The 25,364-nt window shown below is 32.3% G+C and overlaps 1 protein-coding gene across 8 annotated transcripts in view; it reads right to left on the reverse strand.

The window, feature by feature from the left end:
- Positions 1-9,910: 9,910 nt before the first annotated feature.
- LOC118200813 (serine/threonine-protein phosphatase 4 regulatory subunit 1-like) overlaps positions 9,911-25,364 on the reverse strand; it is a 236,199-nt gene continuing 220,745 nt past the window's right edge. For all 8 annotated transcript variants that reach the window (XM_035372780.2, XM_035372777.2, XM_035372778.2 and 5 more), the window contains 8 exons: positions 20,442-20,627; positions 16,495-16,671; positions 15,090-15,205; positions 13,435-13,555; positions 13,167-13,282; positions 12,902-13,062; positions 11,302-11,456; positions 9,911-10,574 (listed from right to left, as the gene is read on the reverse strand). In XM_035372780.2, the coding sequence (XP_035228671.1) occupies positions 10,557-10,574; positions 11,302-11,456; positions 12,902-13,062; positions 13,167-13,282; positions 13,435-13,555; positions 15,090-15,205; positions 16,495-16,671; positions 20,442-20,627 (1,050 nt within the window). In that variant the 3' untranslated portion in view covers positions 9,911-10,556. The remainder of the gene's footprint in view (positions 10,575-11,301; positions 11,457-12,901; positions 13,063-13,166; positions 13,283-13,434; positions 13,556-15,089; positions 15,206-16,494; positions 16,672-20,441; positions 20,628-25,364) is intronic.

A 25,364-nucleotide genomic window follows, 5' to 3' on the forward strand; every position in this document is an offset into this window, starting at 1 on the left:
ATTTTTTTTTTAAATAAATTTTTTATATCATTAAAAAAAGAGAGAAAATTACTTGAAAAACACATAATAAACACATAATAAATGAAAATTCTGTGTCTCCTTGTGATATGCTGCTATCTACTGTTTAAAAAGAAAAGTTCAAAGTATGAAGGCATTTTTATCTATTTATGGTTGAATTAAAAGGTTTCAGAAGCGATTCAATTTGGGTGTTCCATGTAGTGGAACACTGAGCCACAAAGGGTTAAGGAAATAATTTTATGATGGAAATCAAGGTAAGTGGTCTTTTTTTGTGTGCATTCTCAAGGATAAAATATACTGAAATTTATTCGATGTTCTTCAAAAATGATTTTGCCACATCAGGCAATTTGTCATAAAATTAGCGAGTACAAAAATTTAAGTGAATTAAATTGAATGGAAATTTCACTCTCAAGAATGGTTATTGCATAAAATTAAATAATTTTAAGGATCTGAATTAAATAATTTGTTAGTCATTGAATAATTTCAACTATACTTTCAGAGCAACAAACTGGAAAAAAAAAAAAAAAAAAAAAAATTCCAAAAATGTAAATAAGTTGATTGGAATTCCATCTTCCTCTTCAGAGGGGGAGGGGGGAATCTGAATTACATTTCATAAAAAAATTAAGAAATATCTAAATTTTCAACAATTTTTTTGATTTAACACATAAAAAATTCAAAATACCCATTTTAAACATTGATAAAATGCTAGTCTTGCAATAAAAATGATAAAATACTACAGTTATCAAACCTTACTGTCTGCTTGCCATTTTAATAACACTGCAAATCTAATAATAATAATAAAAATAAAATACGAGTGTTTAACTACGTGAAAATTCAATTCTGCTGCTTACATCAGGTTGCCAGACCACAGTGTTACAGCTTGACGAGAGTTTTGGCGATATTTACCGTTGGCGATAAAATGGGGTTATACGCAAGCTGTTCCGGTCAAACCTTCAACTTTTCCTTAAATTGAGACATACCTTTCATGTCCGCAGATAGTTTTCCCCCACAAAAACTAAGCTGTCGCACTCCATATCGTTTCTTCCAGCTATCAAGCCAGTCAGTGCTTGTGACAAATTTAGGATCATTGTCTTTTTCTAATTCTTCATAAAATTTCAAGGCTTTCTCTAGCAAGATTGGCCCACTAATTGGCATGTCCTTCTCTCTTGTTTGGCAAAACCAAAGGTAAAGCACTTCATTTACCTCATTAAATTCACTTTCCTTTTTTTCAATGTTATTGTACACATTCTCTAACACGCACGATTCAATTTCCAACTGCTTCTTCTTCCAGTCTCCAATCGTACTTTTGCTGACTCCCAAGTCCTTAGCCACTACACTGACTTGCTTTCTTTTAGTAGAAGATGCCATTGTAGAGTACTGTCGGGCACTCACAAACTTTGAAACAGCTCTCAACAATACAGTAAAGTCACTCATGTCGAATTACGCGACGTGGCTAAGAAATCGATAAACCCTGGCAAAAGGTGCAGGTAGAATGAACACGTGCCAGCGGCAATCATGAGATGAAGGCGTGCGAGTTTGACGCGAGACAAAGGAATGCAGGAAGTAGTACTGTGTGCATGTGTCATTGTTGGGCAATGACCTTGAATGGGTCTGCGTGAGGTTTTTTTTTTCCGATCTGTCAGGGTGTGGCCGAGTTATCGAGTACTGAATTTTCGGGACTCTACTGTATTGATAATATTTGTTTGATAGATCAATTATTCCTCGAATTACTTTTAAAACTATTTTCTTTACATTTCATTCTGAAATATAATCTTCATGTGAAAGTCAAAGTGTTTTGGGAAATAATTCACACACATACGAATTGTGGACCTTCTCATACTTAATGCACAATATATTACAAAAAAGCAAATTGTCTTATAAATATGTTTTTAGTCTTTTGAATAAAACACAATTTGAGGAGCATCTAATCTATATTTTTAGCCCATAGGGACAATTTGCCCAGAAGGGTTATTAATTTTATTTTGGCATTTTGTGTAAATTCACTATAAACGGGAAAACACTTTTTAAATTATTGCCACCATATATTAGAGCCCTGTATTATACTTAAAGAAATTAAATAATGAAGAGTTTGGACATCCGAACAAATGCCCATTGACTCGGATGAAATTCCACCTTTTACTATCACCTTTTTTTAAAGATGGCCATCTGTCCCATCTTTAAAAAAGGTGATAGACAAGACTGTTGTAAATACCATGGAATTACTCTCTTGAATACTATATTTAAATTTTTTTCAAATGTCCTTTACAAAAGGTTATTACCACATATTGAAAAAGTCATTGGATGGTACTAGTGTGGATTTCTTGGAGAAAACAAGATAGTACAATATTGGCACCTGCTATCGTTTTTATAGAATTTACAGCTGTATATGACCTGCCGAAGCTATACGAGGCAATGGAGGAATTTGAAATACCGACTAAGTTAATTAATCTAACAAAAGTTACACTTAAAAGGATAAAATGTAGAGTTAAACTTAAAAGAGGTCTACAGCCAGGGTCTGTCCTTTTTACTTTTTAAGCCGGCTATCAGAGCTTCTGGTCTTATGAATAGTGAAATCAAATCTTGGCATTTGCTAACGACATTGCTTTAGTAGGTAGATCCAGAAAGTATGTCGCAGAATCATTCAATCTATTAGAAGCTGAGGCAAGAAAATTAGGCCTAACCATAAATGAAAATAAAACAAAAATTTTTATAAATTGGCCCTAAATCAACAGGGTTCATAGCCACATTTTAAGTTAAAAAAAATAAGCACCTATAAGCACTTTTCAAGCACATTTTAAGAAAAAAAATAAGCACCTGTCTAATTACATCATACACAACTGCTTAAAAATTAAGACTTGTAATTTAAAATATGAGAAATGAAGTACTTATTAAGAGACAACAAGCATTACCTCAACCATGGAAAATAATTACTTTTTTTTGTTGTTGTTTTTAGTTTTAAATAATAGTTCAATTTACAGAACTTGTTTACAATGAGAGAAAAAAAAACTATGAAGAACTAAACTATATTACAAGATTTAATGATGAAATTTCAGTTCAAAATAGAGAAAATAAACAATAAAAAGGTATATTTATTATATTCGCTTGGAACCTAATAATAAATACAATTTATTTTTCCACTCATATTGATATTTAAATAATTTAAATCTAAATTCTGAACATTTTCTAAATTTTCATTGTATATCAGTTTTCTCTTAACAGATATTGCAAGCAAAGTATTTTAAGTAAAAAAGAGGAACATTTCTGAAATCAGAAGACAGAAATTTGCTTCATGCAGTCATCTTTAACAGTAAAAGGTTAACTAACCCGCACACTTGGAAATTGGCGAATATTCGGACAGTCGAGCGTAACTTGAAGGAGCGGAAGGGGGTAGACTGTAGCCGCTCTTTTGATTTTTCCGCTAAATAAATGCTTTTGACATTTCAATATGTGCATCATATAAAAATAAACCAACGGAAGTAAAAAATATTCTGCTTAGCAAGCACAGTAAAACTCTTTTAAGTGTTCATAAACAAATCTCGGACTGAACATCAAAATTAATTATCTCTGCAAAATATCGCAAACGTTATTGCGCAATACGTGCGCCTTAATTCTTCCCTACGTGATATTACGCAATCGGAATCAACAACTGCCGGTATTGGGAGAATAAAGAACTAAGTAACTGGGGTGTTTTTCATAATTTTCAACGGATGGCGTTAAATTTCCGGAATAGAATCATTCTTCGCTTGGGTTGGTAGACCGCAGAACTTTTAGTCCTATTCAATCCAAAGTGACAAAAAAAAAAAAGGTCCGTTGCTTGTTTTGCAGCGAACTGTAACGGTTTCAATATTCAAGATTTTGCGGAGAAAGGCGAGACCTCCCAACCTTCGTACTGTATAATATATTGGCCAAAAAATGAATTTATTTTGACTATTCGATTACTTTCCCTTTATTTAAGCCATTCTGAATATTATTCCTTAGAAAGCTGTGTTAAAACAGAACCATTTTTGGAAGTTTACTATACTTCAGTAGTTACTGCAACTATGTTATTATAAACATTCATACATATGCTCATAATATAAGCATAACGATCATAATAAACACGAATATGAACTGACCAAGCGGAACGAGAATGCAAATTTTTAAGATCTTGATAGAAATTCAAAGGTGTATAGTATTTGGGTGGGAGGAAAAGAATGCCGAATGTACCGGAATTTTCTACTGCTTTCGCAATTCTTTGACCAATAGAAGGACGGGCACCTGTTTGTACTCTTCGTGCGCACCAAAGGTTATGTTAATGCAGAGAAAAGGGGAAAAGCTATTTTCGGGAGTATGACTCACCATCTGACATTCCATATTAGGAACAAAAGTTGTTTATTTAGTTTCGGCTTTGGTACGGGGAAAAATAGCGCGTTCATTTAAAAAAAAAACACTAAAAGCAAAAAAATAAGGGCTTTAAAGAAAAAGTAAGCACCTATAAGGGCCTTTATATTTTATTTTCAAATATAGGACTTCAAGACTGTGAACAACTCCACTTTTGAAAATGCAACACTCACCATCTGACATTCCATATTAGGAACAAAAGTTGTTTATTTAGTTTCGGCTTTGGTACGGGGAAAAATAGCGCGTTCATTAAAAAAAAAGCACTAAAAGCAAAAAAATAAGGGCTTTAAAGAAAAAGTAAGCACCTATAAGGGCCTTTATATTTTATTTTCAAATATAGGACTTGAAGACTGAACAACTACACTTTTGAAAATGCAACACAATTCTAATATCTTGGAACTATTGTCACAATGGAATGTCTATGGAAATTAATAAAAGGCTCCCCATTGCAAACAGATGCTACCATGGTCTTAAAAATCAGTTCAAATCTCGATTTAGCTGCCGTAATTCTAAATATATAAAACCCTGTTTTGTCCCTTCCATACTGTTACGAATTTGGTATTTAAAAAGCTAATGTTAGTTCAATTATAAATTAAATGGTTTTATTTCCCGCGCAGTGCAGCGCGTGACGAATATTTGTTGGAAAATATAACTTATTGTAAACCTTTTACTGCATCATCTCTCCTCCTCGAAATGTTTATTTAGTTTAGTTCTTATTTTAATGTAATATAGTAGTTACTTCTACTTCTTTTTCTTACTGCGACTGTTTGCTTTGAGAACGGACTGTTTCAACCTAATTGAGATGCAAAAACGAAACGTCATGTTACGTCATCTGGAAAGCCGATTCGTGCCGATAGCTGATTGGTTGCCGTGAGATGACGTCATGCCTACTTCTGCTATAAGTATTTTGCGTCGCTCTGGCTCAACCTCTATTGAGCATCAAGTCAATTACTTATGCAAAATTTTTCCTATTTCTGCTCACTTTTAGTAATTCTGATGTGGAGGTACATGGTTTTGAACCATAGGCACTCCGAAACTTGCAAATCATTAGCATTGGCTCAACCCTCCTTCTAGTTCTTGCTTTCCTGGCACTTGGGTGTGCGGTTTCCAGCCCCTTCAGATGGATGCATGCAGTCCGGTGAATAAAGTTCCTTGGTTCCTGTTCACAAGATGACTGTTCCTGAATAAACTTCCTTGGTTCCTGTATACTGGTTGTTCCAGAATAAGTTCCTTGGTTCATATCCACAAGATGATTGTTCCAGAAGCTACCATGTGAGTGACTGCGGTGGGCGGCATCCATGTTCTTCAATGAAGGCGACATTTAAAATACGTGAGCGGCGATTCCTCGTGTTCAACTAATGCAAACGGAGTTAGGCCGGTTTTGAGTGCTTTCAAGAACTTGATTTAAATTTCAGGTTTTTTCTCGACCAATGATCATGGACTTTTTGAATGTGTAGCCAACTTCATTTTTTGGGCCGCATAATTACCGTTTAGGACATTTTTGTTTGTATTGAATGCCATTGTTTTTGGAGACCAGGTAAAAATGTTATTTGATGAATGATAGTTATATTATATTTTTCCTAAGACTCTGATATTGTTTAAACTTATTTTCTGTGTTTTTATTCTTCATTATATTGTTAATAAATTGGTTAAGTTCGAAATTTTTTATTGTCTTCAATGCCTGCACAACATTATCTCAGGGAGCTTTTATTGCTACTATTGTTAAATGTTTAATTTTTTAAAACTTTAAACTTTGCTTTAGCATCAATATTAAAAGAAACCGAAGCTGGAAAATTGAAAATACAAGAGCACGTACATTAAACATTTAATAAATATCTCTTTGATTTCGAGAAAGTACTAGAAAATTCTCGCGCGCAATTTTAAAATCTTATAAAAGGAGGAAAACCTCTCAGTTCGTAGTAGTTACTTAGTTTGTTGTTGTATAGAAAACTGCTCTTGTTGACTGTAGCGAATTTGTGGATTAGCTTTCTTTAGCTATTCTGAATTAAGTTCTCTTGAACGTTTGAGTAGTTAGAAGATACTACTGTGATATTGCACGATTATTTGAGGACATTTAATCATATCTGTTGTGATAATAAATTTTCTTCATTTTTCATCGGACTTGTACATTCATTTCGTAACAAACCCGTATGCACGCAACAATACTATATGGCTGCGATTACTGGGCAATGACTAAAAGTAAAAGTAAACTACTGATCTTTGAACGTAAAATACTACAAAAAAATTTGCCGCTGTTCATGAAAATGGTCTTTGGAGATCAATGTACAATCATGAAATCTACCAAAAATTTAGACAGCCAGATACTGTCAAGGTCATAAAAAGCCAGAGGATTCAAAGGGTTGGATCATTTATACAGAACTGAAGACACAAACCTAGTAAAACAACTCCCATTTATGAAACCTATGGAAGCTAGAAAGCGAGGAAGTCTACCAATTAGGTGGCTTGATGCTGTTGAGGATTACATTAATACCATACATAAGGGAAACTGGAGGAGTATTGCCATGACAAGGTCCAGATGACATTAATTAGACTGATTGAGATTGCCTTGGCCAGCAGTAAGCTGTAGTGCCTCAGATGAAATAATGAAGAACCTGTATAAATGTGTGTTTCTCACACTGTGATGAAGCAATGGTACCTGGGACTATCAAATTTTGAATAATGTATGTCTCTGCACGAATATGGGCAGTCTGGGAACCCAAATCTGGAATTTGTTTTATTATATGTTTCACAAAATGAAAATAAAATTATTTTACTAACAGCAAATACTAAAGCAAACTCCGCATAACTATCCAACCATAACAAAAGCTAAACAAATTTATATTAAAGTAAATTAGGGATAGGCATGGCTATTTAAATTAGGTAGCATTCTACCTCATTTATGCCCACGTAAGGGCGCTGCATATACAGCTAGTACTGTGGTTGTTGTCAATCAGTCATTTGAATTGCCAATATGTGTAAAACCTTTGATTTAGACACCTTCAATCCTTGGCTGGATTAAAAAAGTAGACATTTGATGCATGGGCCATTCCAATTTTCGAAGTCGTCAGAGAGCTAAGATTTTCAAAGTTGACAGTGGCAAAAGTATACCAAGCGTACACGGAAGGTGGGGGGGGGACTAGTGATCAGGCAAACTGCAAAGAACAATTAGCCTTGAACATGGGGAGCATGAGACGTCTTAGCCATACTGTACACAGCCAGTGAAGCCAAACTTTTGCTCAAATTACTACCCAGCTGAATCAGGGTGCCAGTCATATAATCAGTAAATGGACCAAGCACCCACAATGATACCATTGCTCAATGCACGTAATAGAGCTGCCATGTCTTGCCTGGGGAAGAGAACACAAAATATGGACTCTGCAAGACTGGAAACAGGTAGCATGGACTGATGAAACTCAGTCTGGATTCCAAATATTCAATGCTGAAGGAAGGCTGAGAATATGACGTCAGGATTATGATGCCACGGATCCTGCATGCCAGTTTGGAACTCAATAATGGTCTCGGGCATAATCCCTTAGCAATACTTAGGATCTTTGGTACTTTATCAACCAACGACTTCATACAACAGGTAGACGGCTCATCCACAGGGAATTTGTCTGCTAGGCCGTCTCCAACATATACCACGTAACTTATGGTCTTGGCGCTCTTGGAGAGTAATAGCTTAGGTTGTTCATTGCCAGTTTGGTGCGCTTTTGATATGGCAGGTAGTGTTTTTTATTTCCATCTGCTGGCAGTCAGCAGACAACGAATTAGGTTATTCGATTTTTTACAAATATTTTTAGATATAACTTAAGCCCTTTTTTCCTGAATATTTTATCTACATTTTTAATTATCGCTTTAAATTAATTACACCGTTGTTTAAGATGTTTCGGTTAAATAATTTTAGTAATAAAATCTAAAATAATAAAAAAATGAGATGGAAATTTTGAATAACATTTAAAAATTAATCGCACTACCTTATATAATATTTGATAAGGTAAAAAAACTTGTTTATTTTTAATGCATTGCATCCTAAAGAGAAAAAGAAAATCGCATTGTAATATATGTATTTATGCAATTGATGAAATATATACAGTCAAAAGTCTTTAATCCGGACCTCATTGTTAAAAATTTTCTGGGCATGCGTCAACGCATTGCATGCACATAATACCTTTACACATGCATGTTTAATGTATAATGGACAGTATAAGCTAAGCTAAAATTATCTAATTATCTATTTCAGTTAATGCTCCAGATTGGGTTGTTCCTTAATCTTCGAATTGGATCCGGCTTATTATTTTTTGCAAACTGTTAGAGCAATTTTATAAAAAAGTAAGCTTGAACTTTCGATTATGTCAAATAGAATTTCTGATATATATTTACTAATATGTAAAGGATTTACAAAGCGAAAGTATATTTCGAAGTTCATTAAACAAAAAGTGGAACTGCTGCAAAAAATGGATAAAGGCATATCCTTTGTTTATCTTTAACACCGCGGAGGACATGCTATCAATTGGAAGTTGATCTGTCAGCACTATCCTTATCTTCAGGGCAGATGTTTTTATTTTATTTGGCTTATAATTCCTTTCTAAATGTAGTATTTCATCTCGATGTACTTCGACTTTGATATGATTTAAATCAAATTCTTCGTCATGAATACACATAAAATAGTTTTCTGGTTGCAATTTTCTAATTTCGACATGCATAATGTATGATTTACGCATGCGCACGTTGAAAGAAATGTTTAATAAAGTAAACAAACAAATATTAAACTTTTTTTTGTAAATTTTGATATCCTTTAGATCATAAATTACAGTTTCATATTTTTAATTTTATATTTTCTGCATGCCATCTTACCAGATTTAAATTGATGATCTATAATCCGGAATCGCCAAAGTCCTGACGTGTCTGGATTAACGACTTTTGACTGTATAAATTTTGAAATCTGACATTACACATATATTTCAGTTCCTAAATGTCACAACTTCCACTTTTCTTCCTAGAAATCCTATACCATTTTTGAAGAATAAAACACGGATTCAAGAAAAAGGCAAATACCAGTAATTAAATACTGCAAATTCAAAATTTCTGCCTTTGTAGGCATACAACATTTGAATTTGATTATTATTATTTTTTTAAGCAGGCATTTTAACAATTACAACTACTAGAATATTATGAAGCTTTAAAAAATATTTAAACTACATTAAAATACTTTTTTAAATTTTTTATTTTCTAGAATAACCGCGCATTTCACTAAATAATCGGGAAAAACCATAAGATATTGGATTTAAGAATTTTTCCAAACTTGATTTTTTAATTGCTAAAATATTTGCATTATTTAAATACTTATATAATTCAAAGTACACATTTATAACCAGCAGTTGATAATAAGGGCACATTAGGACTTTAAAGGATATTTTCTTTAAGGATTTTGTGTACACTTACCAAGCTAATTTTGATGAGCGATTTTATATGGCATGTTTCAGCAACATATGCAAAAAACTGTCACACTATCTAAAGTAATTTCAATTTATTTAAAAAGACAAAAATGATTTAAGTACAATGAAATAATATGAAATTTTAATGTAATAAAAATGGATTTGCTACATATAAAAACAGATTGCAGATATGTTTTTTTTTACAAATAATTTCAATTTTGTATATGATAAAACAGAACATTTTTAACCAGACATTAATTTAGCAAACTTGTAAATAAAGGTCAACATTTAATTGAGCACTGATTATTTTTGGTATAAACTAAAAATATAAAATCAATATTCTTTACATTATAAAACTACTGAAAAAACACAAAAAGTGTACTTTAGATCACTAAAAGCTGAAATCATAAATACTTTACACATTAAAATCAAAGCTATTCTAAAAATCTTGATATATTTCAAATCTTTCAAATTATTCTATGTAACTTATTCACTTTTGTACCTTTAGCAGATCTATGTATAAACATACAAATTGCAATATTTTATTATTACACGTACAAAAATTTCAAGTCTTTTGATATTGGAAAAACCTTGAGCACAGATCTTTTGACTTTCCTCACACAGGTTCTATGGCAATATCTTCTCCACTTTTGTCATTTTTATCCATCTGATGGTATTACCAGTCAAGAAATGACTAGACATGATTTTACACTTAAATGCATATCATACAGGAGGCTCTATCTGTAATAAAATGATACATTTTCAATCACAATTTAAAATTAATTCTGCTATGCATTAAATTTAATGAATGCTGTAATAGAGCTTTAGATTCCGCTGTAAAAGTAGCAGTAATTATATACTGCTATTACAATATTTATCTTTAAGATTTATAACACCTGACACTTTATTTTTTAAGAAAATTATGCAGAAGAAAGGACACAATCATTCACTAAATTTTCAAAGCATGTGTACCATTTTACATTTAAAAAGCCACAATTGTAAACAAAAAAACTTTCTACGAATTTAAAGATATACTTGATATACGAGTTTCTTGTAAAACTGAGAGAAAAATGATTAGATCAACTGATTCACATGAAAATATTTTTTTCGTAGAGATGGGCAAATGAGTCACAAAGGCAGATGGAAAAGCATTAACAGGAAAGCATGGGGGGTAGGAGTGTGCTCATATATGCTGTTATGTCTGCACCAAAATTAGGTCAAATGCTTTTTAGCAAATGGATCAACTGACAACTCCACAAGAAAACATCTTTTGGGGGGCAGGGGGTAAAAAGGTCAGAAAGGCAGGTAGAAAAACACTTATAGTGGTCAACATGTGGTGGGAGTGTATTTGTACAGGCTGTATGTCTGTACCAAAACTAGGTCAAATGCTGTTTCGCAAAATTGTAATAGATTGTTTAAAATAACTAAATGTCTTTAATGGAATGAACAAAGGGAAAATTATGCTTACCAGATTTGCAAATTCCCCATGCTGGAGACAGGAACATTCATGCGTTGAGACCATGTTAGCATAAAACCTAACATCTGCATCTGAATCACATTGAAGAGTATGTATAGTTTGCAGTAATAGATCCCTATGTGGACTATCTGGATTGGAGAATGTGTCTACATAAAAAAGTAATTACAAATAAGAATATTGCATATCTTCAGATGACTTAATAAGCAATAATAATAAAATTAAGTCTGTGCTTTGTCCAAATAAAAGTTCATATTTTGACTCAATTGAACTGTAACTGTGACTTTAAAAAAAATTGTAACTGTGACTTTCTACAATTTTTTTAATACACTACAACTTAACATTATACAGCTGGAAAGTAACATACATTAGTAGAATAGCTATGTTCCCTGTTGGCAGCAGTTAAAATTCAGGAGCGGCAAGTTTCTTTCTCAGCAGAACACTAGTCATGTGAAATACTTTTCACAAGAAGGAATTGATTCTTAAAGCTTACTTCATATTTCTATTGTTAGATCCATATTTTATTCACAATAACCCTATTATATTACTAATTCATATATTTCATTTTCTATATATCTTTTATCTCATTTGCATGCTTATTTTTGGTTGCATCATACCTTGTGACAGTAAAAATCAGATTTCTAGAAAAAATTCTGAAGAATGCAAAATTTGTACTTCCCCCCCCTCAAATTTATGCCACTGAAACATAATTAAAAAAATTAATGCCCCTTTATTAACATATTCACAAAGCTGATTTTATATCTGAAGTATTCAGCTTCATAACTCTAATTATACCCTCATATTGTTTCCCAGTAATTTTGAGAAGCAGAAAGTACCAGAAATAACTTAGCAGCTTGTTAAAAGCTATACAAGGCCAGCGAGAGCATCTGCTTTCAAGTTCAGCATGAACTGAGATATCTCCGAGTTAGGTTTCTCTTTAGATGTGCTTTACACTGCACTGTGTTTAATATTATTAGTAGTCTGAAGTGTAACTACTGATTGTACCTTGTGATACTGTGAACGCCCGTACAAGTATTTCTGTGGAAAAAATTCTAAAACTTTTAAGTTTTTTTTTTAATAAAATAAATTTTTATTAACCTATCATTGAACCTGTGCGCATTCTATCTATTATGAACCCGCACACACACAACAGTATACTCATTTTTCAATAACTAAGTTCAGACCTGTTTTTCAGATTTTGTTTAGAATACACAGAAAAAGAGTGTTAACATTAAAGTTATGTTGTTTTCCTTTGTGAATGAGAAATAGACCCTGAGATCTCAAACGTGGATGATATTAAGGGATAATACTTTTCTTATTTAAAGTAGCAGAAAATCTAAAAAATACAAAAACTGCAAAATTATTCCAAGTGAAGATACTCAATACAGTTCATTATATATATCTGATTTTTACACATTTGGAGGTTTTGCTACAGCAGCATGAATTAACATTAAGTGCTTAAGAAGCTGGATGGAACCAAAAGACATTACAGTCAGGCTCAAATGCATTTCAATTGAGAAAAACATAGCAGACAAATTATTCCAAAAAACAGCGATACTGCTTTATAAATAATAACTTTTAAACTGTTTCTTACCTAGAGGCCATATATAGACTGCTAAGCACCTTGCAATTGCTATTCGGACATTAGGAACTCTATCCCAACATAAATAGAGTAGCTGTGGTAAAGCATCTTCAGCAAATTGGTCAGGAGGAAGGGAATTTTTAACAACGAATTCTTGGCAAATGTATACGTATCTAACAAATAATTAATAAAATAATAATTGAACATCATGCAAAATTTTCTTTCAACAAAATTTAAAAATAATAAAAAGGCAATTAAATGTATACAAAACACTTACAATTGACGGTGCAACCATTTTGGAGCCTGAACAAATTTTTCAGCAAGTTCAGTTAAAACTGCCTTGGTCAATACTGGTGTAGGACTCTGACTCATTCTCTTCATCACAGCAGCCATCTAGCAATTATTTATGTATTAAAAATGTAAGACATAATTAATCACTCATTAAGAAAACAAAAATCTGAGAAACAAACAGAAACAAAAATATATGAAATCAAATGATATGACACTCAATTACTGCAACACAAAAGTCAAAATATAGAACTTACAACTCGCACTGCAGCCCGACGAACTTCACAGATTTTATCCCTGATCAAAGTTAGAGTAAGAGGCACCAAATGTTCTCGGACGTCTTCAGGTTCAAATAAGTCTGCTACTAATACCAACTGCCTAATAAAGATTAAAAGCTTAGATATTTCTTCCTTTAAGGAGTTTTACAATATACACAAAATAAACAAAAGAAGAAAAATCCCTGTTCTCATGTTAGCACCTTGTTTTGCTTTGTTTACATAATTACAAGAAACAGTCTGTTAAGTTAATGTTTTTAAATATTGCACAGGCCAGTGATAAAGATGGTATAAAGCTATGAAATTTGACACACAAGTTGTCTAGAGAAAATAACATCCCACTTCTCCTAAAAAAAATTAAACTTTACACTAAAGTCACTCTTTCTATGGAATTTGTGCATATATCATAGCTGAACCTGAAACCTTAAAAACCCTGGAAATTTTTGCTAGGATGGTTTACCCATCGCGCAGCATACAATTTCAAATGAACTCCAAACTAACTTTAACTTTATAATGCATGTTTCAGGTTATTAAACTATTTGCAATTTAATTATGATGTAAAATATATCAGCACTTATTGTAAACTGATAAATTTTATGTTCTTTGGCTAATTTCAGTTTTAAATTTTTATTTTTCACTTTCAAGCAAGAAATTTCTGAGGACATCTGTTTTCCATTCTATAAATACAGAAGCTGGACTTCAACTACAGAAATACATTTTAAAAATTACAACAGGAACAATTCTTAAGAGAAAATTATTTTAAAAGTTGATTTACCACATGAACATACTACTATAAAAGTCTGGTAAAATTTAAGTTACAGGAGTTTCTATACTTCTTCCTTATCTATTAATATGAAATTACTGAGATGTTGTAATTTCTTTTTTCATGTCAGCCATTCAAATCTGCATGCGTAAATTTTAAGAAAAGCTGTAAAACTGATTTAAAGCAATATCAATTTATGAAAGAGCTGCACGCTAGCAATCAAAATTTTAAGCACTTACTAAATAAGAATTCAACTGTCAACTACCTTGCTTCCTCACATACTTTCCCCCAAGCCTTTTTAATGGCGGGTTCTGAAAATTAGAAAGATATTCCTATAATTTTCTCCTTCCTCAATGCGTTCAAAGAATGAGCTCTCCTAAATTTTAAAATGGATTCGTCCACAAAGTGATTGTTTTTGTCTAAAGATGAATCCTCACAAACTATCTGCAAAGGTCACAATATTCCCTTCTACTGGCTAGTCAAAGCAAACACAAACTGACATTCAGTCTCTGCTTTTGCTACATCCCCAGCATATTCATCTTCTCTAATTAATTAGCAATGATTTGAGGCCTAAGGAGTAGCACAGACAACAATAAAAATGGGCAATATTTAAGCTACAGTGAAGTACAAATGAAGTTTTCTTTAGATATTGAAACATTAATATTACTATGCATTCTTATTAGAATGTAGATTTGTTTTAAAAAATTATATTGTGATAATTACGAGTAGTTTATCCATGACTACTTCTCATTTGTTCTTATTGCAACTGCATATTTTGGAAATTATTTGCACACACATGCACATTCATATAAACATAAATGAAATTAATGATTATCTTTTCTTAAATAATGTTGATCAATGTATAAATATTTACTCTGCAAGAATAAGACGGAATCTCCAGTTCTTTTCATTGCTATCAGCATCACTTGAGGAAACAAGAAATTCGGGTAAACTTGGAAGAAATCCTCTTCGTTCCTCAGGCCGTAACACCTAAAAATTTTTAATGTTTTGGTAATTACACCTCACTTGCAACAACTTTTAGAAAAACAAAACATAGAAATATATATTCATATTTAAAACAAAGCAGGCAGGAGAGATCATAAGAACAAAAGATATGAAAAAGCTGAATGCAGTAAATAATTATCTGTTAAAAAAATTTTTCAATATGCATATGCATAACATAGAAAAAGATAAGTTTTAACATTCCTATCAAAAAAGAAATTCAGAAAAAAATTTTTTGAATTAGTCTTGCTGAACCTTTCTTGGAAAACATTACATTTAGAAATACAAAGACCTTTCCTTGAATCAAATACAAATATGGATTTAGAAACATTTCTGCAGACATACATGAAAGACAATAATTATACAGAACATGCTAAGAGTGCAAAATAATATGGAAATGTTAGCAATGTCTTCCTTTCGTTATTACTCTGCTATCATCAATTGAGAATGCAAAATACTTATTTATTACTTATATAAACACTTATTTTATATTTGGACTGTAAATAAAATTTACAAGCTTATATTTAAATTTCTATTACTTTCCTAGGTTACAAAAATGGAAATGTATGTTTTATCTTATATAGTCAACTTATACCCTTATATATTCTAATTCAACAAATACATATGATCAGAATGGGTTAAATTTATGGATATATCACAGAGTTGTGAATGAATATTTTTTATGGCAAATTGCAAGTTAATCTGCCATTTTTTAGAAGACTATTTTCTGCCTTATTTGAGAAAAATAGATGCCTAATGTAGGGTAAAAATTCAGTATTTGCTTCATGAAATAATATCATAATGTTGCATCTGCATACTTTTTAGATATTTCTACACTCTTAAATCTCAATTTCAAATTGCATCTCTTAATGACTACAGTATATCAAAACAAAAAGTATTCTTAAATGGTAAGCATTTTATACAGTATCTATACATGACTTTGCCATGTATCTTAAATGGTAAGCATTTTATACAGTATCTATACATGACTTTGCCACGTATAGTTTTGGATAATTTAACAAGAAAAATTGCCCTTTAAATTAATAACAATTTTGGTCTTTAATTTCTACCATCAACTATGAACATTTATATGATATTCTTGAACATAAAACAAAACTCAAATATTTCCCAATATAACTTTTTTTATTACATATAAGAACACAGATTCATAAAACACACACAAATTTTAAAAAAGGAAACATTAACCTCGTAAATACACATGCATAACTAAAAATACGCAAAACATAATTTGGGGGAAAAAAAAATCTTTAAATTACCTTAAGAAATTCATACATGTGTTGTAATATCCCAACTCTCACTTCATCCAGGTCTGTAATAAATCGTGAGAAAACAGGTAAAAGATCCCTGGATGTTATGTCCGGACCTAATATCACAGCTAGTTGGTGCATAGAAGAGGCAACAGTACGACGCACTTTCCACATCATAATGAATCCCTTAAAAATAATTAATTTTCAGTCAGTTTTTTTATAAAAAGAGACTTGTATACGAGGGGGGGATTCAAAAACCCAATCGGAAATCCCTGATAAAAAACATGTTTATTTTTTAAAACAACAACAAAAAAAAATTTTTTTTAATACAATTTTAACTTTAAGTCTTTCCACTGGTACTAATGCATTTGACACCAGATTCAATCCATTATTGGAAGCACCTTGCAAATTCGGCCTCCTTCATACCCGCCAACGGCATCATAATATCAGAATCTTCATTTGGTATTCTCAAAAATACTTGCAAGATAAGTAACTTTTCATCTGACCTAACAACTCCATGGGAGACAAATCAAGATAACTGGACATGTGGGTCAAGATAATTGTCTGTCTTGAGTCATGGCCCATGAACAACTCACTGGAATACCACAAGGCAGAGCATTTTCATGCAACACTTCTGACCAAACTAGTCAATTGTTCTGCATCAGTCTTTCCTGATGAAATCAAGGATTTTGGCAATGCTGTCCTCTGTTCGCACATTTGAAGGAGCCCTTTTAAACTGAGAAAACCATTTGTATACTTGTCTTGGACTAAAAGCCTGCCTGCACCATCACAACAGTTTCAGATGCATTCTTGCCCAGTAAATAAAAATTGGCAGCTGCATGTTGTTCATAAGAATCTGCAATTTCTTCATGTCACAAGTGTACTGCAGACACCATAGAACTGCCAGAGAAACCAAACAGGTCACTGTAGCTTGATGCCAGCAGGCATACTGATACAGAAGAGGTCCTTCCACAGTGCCCTAGTGGTACAACCTCATACTACAAGTACATAATGCTCAGGAGTACAATTCCGTTTATTTTTTTGGTCACCCCCCCTCGTGTAATTATACCGGTTACGCCCCCAAAAAGTACACAATTAAATTACATAATATACATGCCCTTTCAATAGAGTCAAAATGCTTTCCAACACAATTTATGGTGATAAAGAAAATTTAATCAGTCATAAATACAGGTGAAATCCTCAACTAAAAACTAATGATATTTTTTCGGCGGCAGACAAGATTTTCTGGCTAATGTAAGATTAAAAATGAAAGTTAGGCAAAAAAAGACAAGTGTAGGTCAGAATTTATACAATTACAGGGTTTTTAAATTTAAATGATTATATTTATTATCTAAATTTAACATTTAAATTTTGGACTTTAAAATGCACACTGCACTGATGAAACTGGTTCTTGTCGAAAATCATCATTCATCATCAAATGTTAAGAGATTAATAAGTGAAATCAATTGAATATTTTTATATGGTTAGTGTGAAGTGTACAGTGACGACCTTTAAACCTATCTTTAGGTATTTCAAGTTGTTTACTATCCTTTAAGCACATCTTTATCTGTCTCAAGGATATTGGTACATGTGTACGTTATTTAAATTATATTTATTGACTTTATTTTATACATAACATGTTCTGATAATGAAATCATGCTACAAAAGAAAGTAAATTCTGATTAAGCATCCAATGTACAAAATAACTTGATTTACATGTAAGCAGTAAGAATGGAAACAATACAGTTAACCACAATGAAGTATAAGCATCACAGAAACGAGGTTTAGTCCTATACCTTTTACACAGTAGGCTAAAACTATTTCTAAAGCAGACATTTTTAGAAATAACTGGAAGCATGCACTACAAATAACATTATGTATAAAGTGTAATTAAAAATGCCTGAAGACATTATTGATATATCATGCATGTGTAGAGAATGATGCATTACCTACTAATACTCTCTGTTTACACCGGTATTTTGTCCTAGTCAGGACACACATGTAAAACCACAGGCTATAATATGGAAAGGAATACATTAGCAAGTTCAACACATCTAAAATGATTCCTTTATTTAAGAACAACATGAAATAGGACCCTGAAAAAGATTTAATCAATGAAATTTTAAAAAAGCAGTTCACACAAGCCAATAACCTCTTTCCTGCCTAGTTGCATCTACTGTTCAAGTGATTTTTGTTTACTTGAGAATTGAAAAGCCTAGAGTGCATGCTTGACTGAAACTGTCCTATCACAGGGAAAGATAATACCATTTTGTCAGTACTGGGAATAAATTAACTACCATTACTGACAAGATAATGGCTTTTTCATGATGCTATATTTTATTATTTTATCTTTGGTTATTTGACTTAACAGAGTTCGTAGCCACCTTTTAGTTAAAAAATAAGCACCTATAAGCACTTTTCAAGGACATTTTAAGGAAAAAAATCAGCACCTGTCTAATTACATTATACACAACTGCAAAACCTTAAAAGAAAAATTTGACTTGTAATTTAAAATATGATAAATTCAGTATTAAGAGAGAATGAGCATTACTCAACCATGGAAAACAATTACATTTTTTTAAAATATTAAATAACAGTTTAATTTACAGAACTAATTTACAAAGAGAGAAAAAAAAACTGCAGAAATAAATTATATTACAAGATTTAATGATAAAATTTCAGTTCAAAATAGAGAAAATAATAATAAGCCATATTTATTATATTCACCTGGCACCTAAAAATACAATTTATTTTTCCACTCATATTAATATTTAAACAATATAACTTAAAATTCTGAATATTTTCTAAATTTTCATAGTATAACAGTTTTCCCTTAACAAATATTGCAAGCAAAGTAATTCAAGTAAAAAAAGGAACTTTTTTTAAATCAGAAGACGGGAAATTGCTTCATGCAGTCGTCCTTTAACAGTAAAAGCTTAACTAACCGGCATACTCAGAAATTGCCGAATATCTGAAAATTCCGGACAGTCGAGCGTAACTGGCAAAGAGGAAAGGGGTTAGATTGTAGCTATTCTTTAGATTGATCTTACCAATCTGGGGTGTTTTTCATTCTAATTTTGAACACACTGTGTTAAATTTTCGGAATAGAATCATTCTTTGCTTGGCTTGGTAGACAACATAACTTTTAGTCATATTCAATCCAGATTGGAAAGTGACCAAAAAAGTCTGTTGCTTGCTTTGCTGAGAACTGTAACGGTTTCCATATTCAAGATTTTGTGGAGAAAGGGGAGAACCCCCAGCTTCCGTACTGTATAATGCATAGCCCCCCAATTTTTTTTTAACTATTCGATTACTTTCACTTTATTTATGCCATTTGGAATATTTGTGTTAAAACACACTTACCCATTTCTGAAGTTTATCTATACTTTAGCAGTTACTGCAAATATATTACTATAAATATTTATACATATGCTCATAATATAAGCATACCGATCATAATAAACACAAACATGAACTGACCACGCAGAACAAGGACGTAAATTATTAAAATCTTGATAGAAATTCAAACATTTGTACTATTGGATGGGTGTAAAAGAATACGGAATGTACCAGAATTTTCTACCGCTTTCACAATTCTTTGACCAATAGAACGACATGCACCTATCTGTGCTCTTACACACCAAACGTTATGTTAATGCAGAGAAAGGGGCATAAAGCTATTTTTGGGAGTATGATTCACCATCTGACATTCCATATAAAGAAGAAAAGTTATTTAGTTTTGGCTTTGGTACAGGGGGAAAACGTGCATTCATAAAAAAAGGGAGGAGCACTAAAAGCAAAAAAATAAGCACTTCAGAGAAAAAGTAAGCATCTATAAAAGCTTATATTTTATTTTGAAATATATGGACTTATAAACACTTATAAGGACGGCTACAAACTCTGCTTGAGTAATCAGCAACAATTTATGTATACAATCATAGAAAAGGAGTACAAACCTGCAAATCTGAAGAGAGTGCATCAAAAGCTTCCTTCAGACATGGCCAGAACCTGCGACCTAAGGTAAGAGCAACAGCGGGCAGACTGTAGGCACAATGGCGAGCAATTTCTGCATCTATCGTTTGAGCCCAAGTAGCATCGGTCATGTTTAAATATCGAGACAAAAGATCAGGAGGTACTATATCCTGTAAATTTTAAGAACCCATATGTAACAGCTACAACTTGAAATTTGCAATATTAAAAAATACTGCAATAAAAGATCAATTTTATGTATTACTTCTAGTTTTCTCTATTCCTACTTTCATTACATGTGCTAATAATGATAAGAGCTATATTTTGAAGGGTATAATAAACATGTGTAGTATTTGGATGGGAGGAAAAGAATACCGAATGTACCGGAATTTTCTACTGTTTTTGTAATTCTTTGACCAATAGAACGACGTGCACCTATCTGTACGCTCCCGTGCACCATAGGTTACATTAATGCAGAGCATGGAGGTAAGGAAGGAGTGGCCAACCGGCACTAGAAGTGAAGCACTGCTTCAAAGCTTCGGTCACCAGATGGGATGTTCTTTGTTTACATTCAGAAGCTTGCTTGACAGTGTTTTGATAGTATTTTGACACGCGACAGTTCCATACAAATTGAAAAAGGGACACTTTCACATAAAAAAAAAACATTCATAGTGTGATAGATAATAGCAATTTGTATAGTTTAGTGACATTTACGCAAAAATCACATCTTGGTTATTTTTCCGATAACTAACAACAGCGATTTTGATTATGAATTTGTTTTATAAAATTCTAAGCTGTTGAACTACAAAAATATAAATTTTAACAAAAATGTTATGCTTAAAGAATGAAAAATACCTTATGATACCTTTAAAATTGTATACTCTTAGAAACTCAATATACAGTATAGCAGAGAGTGGTTACTTGCATGCATGAGAATACACAGCATACCTGTTGGGAGTTTGGAACACAAGTGAAGTTTTATTGGAATGCACAGTTATAGAAAAATATAAAAACAGTGGCGCCATCTATGGGCCAAGAACATATTTAAAGCTAACCTTTTTTACACTCCCACTTTAGATTTAAATATCATCCTAATTAAATACAATGAGAAATTACACATACATATAATAAAACATTAAATTACATTGGTCTTCATTTTAAACCCACCATCTTTGCACACATTTCATGTTTTGCACTGTTTACATTTTTTGTCAAAAAATCTGCAATAATTAGTAGTCTTATATTATATGTCAATGTGCTGAAGTTTCACAGCTTCTCGTCGGAATGATGTTGTATATTAATATGTTTTGATCTACCATGATACACACTATTTTTGCTGAGATTAATAGCACTGTTATTATCGCAGTATAATAATACTGGCTTTGCAGTAATAATCCCAAGTTCTTAACAATTTTGTTGAGCCATATGGCTTCTTTAGTAGCTGCAGAAAGAGCCATACATTTGGCTCCTGTTGTACTAGTTGTAATGGTAGGTTGATGCTTACTACACCATGACACAGCACTACCTCCAATGAGGAAAACATATCCAGTGGTTGATCGTCGATCCGCAGCATCACCTCCATAGTTTGAGTCGCTGTAGCCAAGGACATCAGCACTATAGTCCTTTGAAAAAGACAGTAGCATCTGTAGTGGCTCAAAGATACCGCATGATGCGCTTGACAGCATTCCAATGAACCCTTGCCTGATTATTGGAGAACTGGCTAAGGAAATTCACAGCATAAGTTATATCTGGCCATGTTGCTTGAGCTGCATAAAGAAGACTCCCAATGGCAGCCTGATAAGGAACAGGTAGCTTTTGTTCCTTACTAGTTGGTACCTGCAGTTTAGATAACACTAGATTTTGGTCTAATGGTGTTTTTACACCATGAAATTCATGCATATTATATTTGCAAAGCATACTCTCTACATACTTAGTTTGACTAAGGCTAATGGACCCTTTAGTTCTATCTCGTTCAATTTTAATTCCTAAGCAATAATTTGCTGGGTTCAAGTCTCATTTCAAATTTTTCTTTAAGCTGTTGTTTTACCCAATTTTTAAGTTCTATATTATTACTAAAAATGAGTAGTCATCAACATAAATAGTAACAATAACAAGTTCTTTATTTCCATTTATTTTAATATAGACACAACTATCAAAAGAACTTTGCCTCAGTCCCATTTTTATTAAACCCTTTTCTAACAGTTGGTACCATAGCCTACCACTCTGCTTTAAAACATCTAATGCTTTGTTTAATTTTAGGACCTTTCCCTTTAAGTTTTGCTTGTAAAATTCACTGCAACCGTCTGGAATTTTCATATAAACATCTTCATTTAGAGTTCCCTGTACAAAAGCCATTACAGCATCCATTTGGTCAATTTCCCAATCAGATAAATGTTACATATCGGATAACTGGTGCAAATATTTCAGTATAATATATTCCCTCAATCTGAGAATAGCCCTTAGCAACTAAACATGTTTTATATCTTTCATTCTTGCCTACTGAATTACATTTAATTTTGAAAACCCATTTACAATCTACAATGTTCTTATCATAAGGTTTATCTGTTATTTCCCATGTTTTGTTTTTAACATGGCCTAATATAGTCTCACATATAGAATCCTTCCAATGGTTTGCATTATTGCCCCTTAATGCTATATCAATGGTTTTCGGTTCAGAATACACAGTTGCTGCTGCCAAAGCTTTAACAAAGCACATACGATCTAAATTTGACATTTCTGGCAACCTGTGTGTGTCAAAGTCCTGATAACTCTTTGGAAATCTAAGTTTTCTGTTTCTAGTCAACATAGGTAGCTCATCAACTACACTACTGTTATCATGGCTATCATTTTGAGCAGTATTATGTTCATCGTGATCAGATTTAATACTAGCATTAACTAATTCATGATCAGACTGAATATTATCATTAACCATTCCTTCCAATTCATCGTTCTGATCATCAGCTATTGCATTCTCAGTATCTGAAAATGTAATCACGCTTCCACTGAATGAGGATTCATCATAGGATTTTGGCATATTACTTGCCTTTTTGTAATACATTTCATTTTCCAAAAATTGTACACCTCGTGCATTTATTATTTCATAAGTTTTGGGATCTATTAATCAATAGCCTTTTCTATCCTGACAGTACCCAATTAATTCCTTTGCTTTTATATCCCACTTTTTACGCTTTTGTTTTGGAATGTGAGCAAATGCACAACATCCAAATACTCTCCAAGTATTCTAAATTTGGCTTATTCCCATACCATCTTTCATAAGGGGTCATACCTGCAATTGCAATAGTTGAAGATATATTTTTTACAGTGATTTGCAGTCTGCACTGCTTCAGCCCAATAATTTTGATCAAGGTGAGCATCCACCAACATTGATCGTGCTCGCTCTACAAGAGTTCTGTTACTACGTTCAGCTACATTCATTTGCTCTGGTGTAAATGGAAAAGATTTTTGATGCTGAATTCCATTTGATGCTAAATAGTTATCATTCTCATTGTTTACATACTCAGTACCATTATCTGAATGTAAGATTTTGATTGATTTGCCAGTTTGCGTTTCAACAAATGCTTGAAATACTTTGAATTTTTCAAAGACTTCAGATTTATTTTTCAAAAAATAAACAAAAATCATTCGCGACAAATCATCAATAAAACTAACAAAGTAGCGAGAACCACCAATTGATGTAACATTCATAGGCCCACACAGGTCACTGTGTACTATGCCTAATAACTCTTTTGCACGCTTAGCTTTTCCCTTGGGAAATGGTTGTCTATGCATTTTGTCTTTAATGCATGACACAAAATTTAACAATTTTCCATTAAATGTAAAACCTTTGACCATATCTTTTAATCTGGTCATTCCTCCTTCACTTAAATGACCCACTCTTTATGTAATAATTCATTTGAAATATTTTTAGCAGTAATTAAAGCCCACTCATTACATAAATCAAGAGAATACAAATTATCTCCCATACCTGTTCAAGTAGCAACTAAATGTTTACCATCATACACAAAACATCTTTCACTGTGTAAAAGCACTAACCATTTCAAATACTTAATGGACAACAAATTGGCTGTTAACTTCGGAACGTGTAAAACATTACTAAAAGTTACAGGCTCCCTTTTTTTATTTCTAGATAAGAGGAAAGTTATTTTACCCTTACCCTCTACTTCTATTACTGAACTTCCTGTTTTTATTTGATAAATACTAGCATCCTTTCTTTATGTGGAGCACAAGAATTATAAGAAGCACAAGAATCCATGTACCAAATATTGGGATGTAGATTAGAATTAGCTACACATAATTTCCACTACATAAGCTTCTTCCTTTTTTTTATGTTTTAACCCAACATTAGACTTTTTGTTAAGCTTGTTTTCATTATATCTACCCTTTTTAAGAGGCGACTTCTGACAATCGGACCTTTTGTGGCCAAACAAATTGCATTTAAAATATTTTCATGGAAAATTTCCAATCCATGTAATTTTCCCTTCCACTCAATTGTTTGTGACTAAATGAAACTTCTCCTCCTGGCATTTTTTCTTTTTTTAACTTTTCAACAAGAAACAAAAAGAAACAAAAAATTTTAGTTTGATTCAACAAGAAACAAAAAATTTTAATTTGAGATAAATTCAAATGGAAGCACTTTCGCAGAGAACCTGGTAAATGTAAACATTGCCAACTTTGGCGATAATAGTTCAAACCTGGTAACCCATCGGATTTATTCTATTCGCTTGTTCGAAGTTTGCAACCATTCCTCGTGTTTATTTTGTTGAATTATCACTGTCGTTGTTCCCATTTGCAGGTTTATATTATTTTTTTCTCTTATTTATTAATATTTTCTGAGTTGTTTAACAACGAATAGATTGAAATATTTTCGTAGATAGATGCCGGTTCTCGGT

This window comes from Stegodyphus dumicola, chromosome 12 (assembly GCF_044657685.1).
Source record: "Stegodyphus dumicola isolate Sdum_Otavi_A_Nest chromosome 12, ASM4465768v1".
Taxonomy (NCBI): domain Eukaryota; kingdom Metazoa; phylum Arthropoda; class Arachnida; order Araneae; family Eresidae; genus Stegodyphus; species Stegodyphus dumicola.